The sequence below is a fragment of the Henckelia pumila genome, chromosome 1, assembly GCF_033568475.1.
Source record: "Henckelia pumila isolate YLH828 chromosome 1, ASM3356847v2, whole genome shotgun sequence".
NCBI lineage: Eukaryota > Viridiplantae > Streptophyta > Magnoliopsida > Lamiales > Gesneriaceae > Henckelia > Henckelia pumila.
Genome location: NC_133120.1, coordinates 95,246,409 through 95,254,382, shown reverse-complemented (window position 1 = coordinate 95,254,382; position 7,974 = coordinate 95,246,409). Strand labels below are relative to the sequence as shown.

Genomic DNA, 7,974 nt, shown 5'->3' with positions numbered 1-7,974 from the left:
AGCATTGTATTTTATGCATTTTCATTTGGAGTTATTGACATGCTATTGGAATTGCTTGTTTGGTTGTTTCATATATCGCGTTCGATATATTATTTGATATGCATGTTTTGTCTCTTTTACTGGAAATTGTATTCTCATCGAATTTATCCGGCTGTTGTCTTATTTTGTATGTGTACTTGGCAACAGGTAGGGCAGGTTCGAGTCAGAAGCTGCATGACTAGATCGGGATTGAGACGATAGAAGTGGGACTTCGGTTTAGAGTCATTTAGCGTGTCGAACTCGTAATGTTTGAAAGTTTGAATAACTTGTCAAATTGCATGTCTAAATTGTATTATCGAAGAATGGAGTCGAGAATTATGTTGGATTTTGGTATTGTATCGAAAGCATGCTTTTATCATTGAATTATGTATTGCATGTATTTGTATTATACCTTGAGTAGTTCTTGATTGTATGGCATGTTGAAAATCGAGTTCAGAAGCCTTTTAATTATTCTGGGCATTTTTTGCCCAGGTGGCTTGCGCGCGCGCGAGCGCGAGCTTTTCCATTGGTTGCTGGTTTCCTACACCGCGCGAGCGCGCGTTTTTCCCTCGCGCGGGTGCGAGTTGATGGCTTGGGTTCTGATTGATAAGCCTGCACGCGCGAGATGCTTAGCTCGCGCGAGCGCAAGGCTCTTTTAATTTTTTTTTATTTGTTATTAATTATGGTTTGGACCTTGGATTATTGTATGCTTATTATTAGTATTATCCGAGATTAGATGTTTAGAACCGAGGTCTCACAAAGTACGCAATCAGAATCAGGTTCTTGGACAACTTTCATAGCTTCAATTGAATCTGTGAATATGCACACATTCTTAAAACCAAATCTCAAACATAACTCCAAACCAAATCTGATCGCCTCTAGTCACGCTCTTTTCACCGACCTCAAATCCCTAATAAGGTATGCAACTGCACCCCTAACTTTGCTAAGATTGTCCCTCACCACAACCCTAACACTAAATTTGTTACCTTCAACATCACACCCAGCATCACATCCAATCGCAACTGGTTTGTCAATGGAGGTTTCCAAACACTATCTGACAGAGGCTGTGGATCCAGATCCATCGTTGTATTAGCCAACAAATATTACCAATAGGATTCCAACCTGGATAATGCTACATGTACACAGAGTCATTTAAATTATATGATTATCCTACATGTATTTTTGAAAGATTTTTTCCAAATCAAATGGATGAATAATCATGTAATTTTAAATGTCATGTGTAACACAACGTTTAAGACTCTATGTACATGTAGCATTACCCATTTTACAATCAACGATTGACTAATTATTATTACTACTATCATTATTAATTGTTTTTTTAAAGAAAGGGTGAGTGACTAATTAATTGCGTCACATGGATTCTGTTATTTCTATTTTCTATAAAAATATAAATGAATGAATTATGATTGGCTTGGGTACTACTTTTTAACTTTGATTGTTGTAGGCTGTAGTTGCTGATTATCACGAAAGTAAGTATACTTATCCAGCACGCAGCCTCTGAGTATAAATACCCCCTATGCCGACCAATTTCTTCCGAGGGAAAGCGCGTCGAGAGGAGAGAGACCTGGTGTTCCGCAGGTAAAAAAACATGGAGACAATATCAAACTTTGATTTTGCTATAGAAATGCGTGGTCTGGATGCGCACCAGACAATTTAGTCGCATATACACGAGTATAGTGAACATGATTTGTGTGTGTGTTGCCGTGATCATTTGAGTTCTGGGGTCACGAGTGCTGAATTAATCATGTATGCTGTTGTTTCAGTTGCCGGGGTTTGAATTGTGGAGCAAGTGTGTGAAATTCTGTGTTTCTACGTTGTGGCTGTTTTCTTGACTTGATGTTTGTTCTGGGGGAAGTGTTTGGATGAGTTGACTTCCGTTTTCTCGGGGTTTCTCTAATAATTTGGGTTTTCTGGGAAAGATCTTGGACTTTTTAGGGTTTTGTCACCGGATAGAGACATATAATTTATCATTCTGTTATTAATTTCAAATTTATTCTTTGTGAGTGAAGTGCGTGAGTTGGATTGAATTCGCTTCCTTGGGGGTTTCTTGAAAATTTTGGGTTTTCTTGGTAGGAACTGGACAATTTTTACTGCTCTGCCTCAGATTCTTATGCTTTCCGGCAAACACGTTTGGGTTTCTGGCTAGATATGTTAGTTTTGTTATCTTATTTTACTTGAAAATTGTACTAATTATTCGAGTCAAAGATATGGTCCAAAGTGGGTGAAAATATGTACTTGGTAGACCTTTTTGTTTATCGCCTTTATATAATTCTGTGATGTCCTTCAGATCTGCTATTTTTTGTGTAAACTGAAATTTTCTAGGGTCCCTGTTTGATTTCAATGTAGTCAACCTAGAGATTTCTTCATCTTCCTCCAGCTAATGACGGAAGTAAATAGTAATTAACATTCTGTTTTGACAGACCGTAAATTGTTGTTTGTGCGTCATCCACAAGCTTGCAATGCTGATTTTTTTTAAAAAAAAACTACTATATCAAACAAATACTATCGTAGTTGGGCTGGATTTGTTTTTTATTATTATTATTTTCTGGCGCAAGTTAATTTTTTTATTTCATCTAAATGTTCACTCGGCATGTTTTGATCTTGAAGAGCTGTATATTTTGAATGCTATTCACCCCTTGTTTTCTGAATTTTGCTGATGGTTTGGAAGATTTCGTTACAAGAGTGATGTGACGATAATGATTCTAAAGTCTTACATGGTCATGTGTAGACCTGCTGACCTGCGCAACCAATATTTTACGGAAGAGGCTCCGATGAGCAACACCTTCATTATCTGTTACAAAAATAGTCAATCCAAATGACTAGAGTAGTCGTACAAAATCCATTAATAATTTAACATTTCTCCCAGAATCTGAGTTGGAATGGGATATTGTTGTCGGATTTTTTTGTTACACGAGGTTATTGTCGTGACCTAACATACCAATCTACCAACACTGATACCCCAAATGTGGTTTCTATGCGTTCAATAGTTTGCTCTTGCAGTGTTTATCCCGTAGATTCTCCTATGCATCTCGTGATACCATATCTGATGCCACTCTATTATGCCTCATCTCAGAGCCCATACTGATGAGATTGTATGCAGTGGGCCACTAGCGGGACTGTATATCAAGGGTTCTGTTGGCGACTAATTTATACCTGTCATCGGTTTGCAAAATGATTTATCAAAGTTGCTGTGTAGCCTCTTAAAGCCATTAATACTTGTCCCACAATCCAATGTGGGAGGAAGAGTCTATGTAGAGGATTTCTTATGTCCAAAATTAGAGTGGGGCAATCTCTTTTTTCCCCCCAGCAAATACAGTTAGCTGACCTATAAAATGATTGATTACGAGTCACTAAACTTCTAAACCTATTTTTTTATATATATATTTGTAACTTCCTAATCCTCTTTATATATATTTGCAATCTCATAAGGCTGATTTTATGTGGAACCTCCTAAATCTATTTTTATATTTGTGCTCTGCCTTATGGAATCCATCCCGATTGTTCTATTTCTTAAACTGCTTTATTTATTTGGGTTATAATGTGAAACATCTGTTAATGGAAACTTTGTGTTTTTCTTGCAGTCACTTGTTGCTGATCTGATTGTATATGAAAGTGTTTGTTCCCCTTGCAGTTCTGTGATTCTTAAGAACTGAAAGGGGGTTTTGATTCAGTATTGCTATACATATCATAAATACAGATCAAATGCCATCATTAAGAATGAAAACCAAGTCAACCACAGGCTGTTTAGCTGAAAAAAATGGTCTCCATGTCTGTCGGAAGTCATGTGTGATATCCAAGAATCCTCTTTCTCCTGCCAGAATTTCTCTAAATGTGGAAGAAGTTGAAACTCATATCCAGAATAGTTTTCATGGTAAGCATGAGTATATCCTGAATTTTCAGCTTCACTAGACTGTATTGGGCTGGGGTTTTATCCACGGCATGCCCCAGACGTGTCATTGCTTGTTATTCAATCTCGTCTTTCTCTATGGGATGTGGGTCAGGTTCTAGGACCTCATCTTTCTTTAAAAAGCTGTCATTTCTTTGTTCTAAAGAGCTCGGTGTTGTTTATAATTTCAGTGTCACTGCTTTGCTAGCTCTTTTTCAGATTGGAATCTGTGTCCAACTAATCTTGTATCTGTAGTTTGCCATGAAACAATGATGTGGTGACTATGTATGATTTTAGAATGGACCTATCTAAACTTAGTTAACGGGGGGAGAAAAAGGAGAAAGAAAAATTTGACAAATATTCCCCCAATCGAGACCACAGCCATTCTGGTGCCTCATAACCATTGCTATATGTCTGTATGTGATATCACCTGGCTAAGATTTATGGGGCACTGGTTATATGGAGACTGAAAGGTTGATTTACAAAACACCATGTTATTTTACTTCCCTTGTGGTTCTTTTATTTCTTTTCTGTACTATTCAATTGTGGACAGTGTACCTGCTTTAAGATTCAATATCGTTCTGATATTTCTACTGCTAATTCATGCTATACATGATAAATTATAAGTAGGCAAGTGGTATATTCACATGTCTTGTAAGCGTATCAGTTTATCATGCAACTTCTTTTCACGATAAAATATATGCTCTGGAAATTGCAGGGCCCGAGACCAACCATGATGAATTTTTTGATGTAGAACATTTTTTGCAGACACAGCAGTTCAATGAACCTGATTCTTCGGCTGCAGATAATTCGGTAAACACATTCTTTGTTATAATAATTCTGCATATAGTGCCATTTGTTACCATACTTTTTGCTGTTTTCATTAGTCTAGAGATTTGATACAAGCTTCTGAGAAGTCCTCCGGGAGCCTTATTCATGAAAATCACATAAAGAATTTGCTAACATACTAGCCCCACACTTAAATTGTGTCGCGTGGAATATGTGCAGGATACTAAACCATCCCCCTGCACATCAAATGTGGATACTATTTTTTCTTCCATCCTGGAGTCTCTAGATTTCCGCAATAATGAAGGTATATACTACAGTTTTTATGTCAATCCTTACAATTGAGGGAGCATGCACAACATGAAGTTGATTGATATCATATCTTACTCATCTCGTTGCTCTGCAGGAATTGACCATCTTTATGTGCCACAATTAGATAGCAAAGAAAGTGGTGATGATATCAGCAGAAACCAATGTGAATCTCAAGCATGCAATGCTTCAGATTCATACATCTCTGAGATTATTTTTCCTGGTCCATATGTTGAAGGCAATTCAGTATATGAAGATAAAACAGACGCTACGTCCTGGCTTGATTACAAATGCAAAGAGTCTAGTCTACTTTCTGATGTGGCTGAAGACTACAGGATATTACCCTTTTTAAAGGATACTTTTGATGTTGCACAGGACCATGATAGCAGAACATCAGGAGAAGCCATCTTAGATGCAGAAAATTCAAATTTATGCGATGTTATCCATCAATTAAGACCTTGCGATCTGGAGGCTGACGTAAACACATGTCATTACCCAGATTATGAGTGCTTTGATCCGCAAATGTATATAAGAAATATACCAGGCCAGCCAGATGTGTCTTTATGTTATTCATGTGATACAAAGGATACCCGCCGGATCACTTTAGTACTTGATTTGGACGGTAATTGCACTGACTTAATACTTGTAAGCTTAGAACCGCGATCATTTGATGTAATTTTACACGAGGTTTACACTTTTGAAAATTACATGTATTATTTGCAACCTTTATCGGGTACGTTGATAGTTTAATTTGAATAAGCGAAGTACATTTCACTCTTTAAGCTCTAGGCTCTACTGAATGAGTCCATCTCATGAAATCATTATTTGTTATTTTTTTGTATTTCTGTGCTTTATTGAGTGGTCTAAAAGGCGATGACCCAAAATTTTGCTCAAGTAACTTCCAGGAGGAATCAATCAGTTTCTTTTTTCTATTCTTTTGTTTTGTTTGTTTTTAATTTAGATTTAAGCGATTTTCCTTTGATGTTTACAGAAACACTTGTGCATTCCACTGTGGATTACTGTGAGGATGCTGACTTCACATTTCCGGTTTTCTTCAACATGAAAGAGCACACCGTGTATGTGAAAAAAAGGCCTCACCTCGATGTTTTTCTGAAAAGAGTAGCAGAGTTGTTTGATATCATGGTATTCACAGCTAGCCAAAGCATCTATGCCAAACAACTCCTAGATATTCTGGACCCAGAAGGAAAGCTTCTATCAAAACGGGCATATCGAGAATCATGCATCATTTTAGAGGGAAATTATGTGAAAGACCTAACTGTTTTAGGTGTTGATCTTGCAAAAGTTGCGATAATTGATAACTCCCCACAGGTGAAAACCATATTCCTTGTGCTTGATTTTATTTTCGACATCTCTTGTTGCATACATTGCTTGATTTCTTTGTTTCGGTTCTAACCTTGAAATTTTGATTGAAAAGCAATAATTTTTTAATACAAAGTTTGAATAGATCTTTCCTTTATGTAGCAACTAATATAGTAATTTAAATTGGTTAATCAATACTCTGTTGCATTAATTATCTTGCGAGGACACTGGGTGCTTCACATAGGTTGTGCAATCCTCCTAGTTAGTATCAAGGATTATCCTAAATACAGTGTCCGACATCCTCCCAGATGACTAATTTTAATACTAGTAATTCACTATTTTACTGTACCAGATTAGTTAATAGTAGTAAACGTATTTTGGGTGAGGATAAACCAACAATATATTGATTCGAAGAAAAGTTAGATAAACAAACAAACACAGTGCATAATTGAAAATAGGAGCAATTTTATATTGTTTAGTACAAACTGATTAAATTTTTACACCAATCCTAACCCAAAGCATGATCTGATCCTCGAGCGTCCTCTCCTCCCTCTCACCTTCTCCTCCCTCTTCCGAGCCTGTTTCCCCTAGAAGTCACTTTGCTGGGTTAGCCGAGGTTAATTCGTTAAAAAGCTACAATTTACTATTTATGAGATTCTTCATCCATGCTTATATCTTTTGTATTGTACTAGTATTTATTTGTCTTGCTGCATCATCAACACTTTCGAAGTTTTAAAACAGCTGACAGCACTTAGATGTTAGATCCTAAAGATGTCACAAGTATATCCTTGGTATTGAGCATTATGCTTGTGATGGTTTCAGGTTTTCAAGCTGCAGGTAAATAACGGCATTCCTATTAGGAGTTGGTTTGATGACCCGACAGATTGTGCCCTCATTTCACTCCTTCCATTTTTAGAGACTTTGGTTGATGCGGATGATGTACGCCCCATCATTGCTATGAAATTTGGTAACAAGGAATAAGGGCTCCTCGTCTATCCTCACTAATTCTTTAACTACTCTCGGTTTCTTCAACTTTTTAGGAAAACAGTTTTTGATTTTGTTTTGTGCTTCCTCTGTCCTTTTTGAGTTGATAGAATTTATTGACTGATAAACGATAATCCTCATTGATTCAAAGCATGCACATATTTCTTCCTTCCTATCTGTAAATCTCTCTAGCTGTTTAGGTTAGTTATGCCAGAAGTTAGGGCCACAAGGTTCCTGTTTTTTAAAAACTTGTACAGCTATAGACACAGTGCTTCTCACAATGTGTATGAACTGATTTCTATGCAATAAATTATGTTTCTTTAGTGAATTATTGTAAACTTGCATGCAACAAAATGTATGACTTTCATTACCCAACCAAGTAATGTAAAGTGCCAAGCATTAACCATGTGTGCAGAAACTTTTTCAAGGATAGACAAGGGCAAAATGGTGATGCTTTGTATCGAGTGGTCAATGCATATAATGGAATCTGGACAGTGAGATTGTTATCTGGCTTATTGAAAATTTCAAATTAAATTATTATGTTCTATAAACACCTGACACAGTGTGAAGTAAATTTGCATTGGCTGTCCTCATATTTGTTGGAACTTACGCCTGTCCATACTTTATTAATGGCATGGTTTTAACCTGTG

At 36.8% G+C, this 7,974-nt stretch overlaps 1 protein-coding gene across 4 annotated transcripts; it reads left to right on the top strand.

Annotated features, from left to right (window-relative positions):
- Positions 1–1,494: 1,494 nt before the first annotated feature.
- On the top strand, positions 1,495–7,647 carry LOC140881395 (uncharacterized). 4 transcript variants are annotated; one of them, XM_073286681.1, is made up of 7 exons: positions 1,495–1,617; positions 3,621–3,910; positions 4,644–4,738; positions 4,934–5,018; positions 5,118–5,642; positions 6,012–6,349; positions 7,163–7,647. In XM_073286681.1, the coding sequence occupies exons 2-7, from the start codon at positions 3,742–3,744 to the stop codon at positions 7,319–7,321; spliced, it is 1,371 nt and encodes a 456-aa protein (XP_073142782.1). In that variant the 5' UTR covers positions 1,495–1,617; positions 3,621–3,741; the 3' UTR covers positions 7,322–7,647. The 4 variants fall into 4 exon arrangements, with proteins under 4 accessions (XP_073142782.1, XP_073142800.1, XP_073142795.1 ...); XM_073286699.1 differs by lacking the exon at positions 1,495–1,617 and adding an exon at positions 1,638–1,828 and having other exon boundaries at positions 4,694–4,738; XM_073286694.1 differs by lacking the exon at positions 1,495–1,617 and adding an exon at positions 1,640–1,828.
- The last annotated feature ends 327 nt before the right edge of the window (positions 7,648–7,974 follow it).

Coding starts and splice junctions, on each gene's coding strand:
- LOC140881395 (XM_073286681.1), top strand. CDS start 3,742: ATGCCATCATTAAGAATGAAAACCAAGTCAACCACAGGCTGTTTAGCT. Junction 3,911..4,643: donor TATCCAGAATAGTTTTCATG/GTAAGCATGAGT, acceptor TGGAAATTGCAG/GGCCCGAGACCAACCATGAT. Junction 4,739..4,933: donor CTTCGGCTGCAGATAATTCG/GTAAACACATTC, acceptor GAATATGTGCAG/GATACTAAACCATCCCCCTG.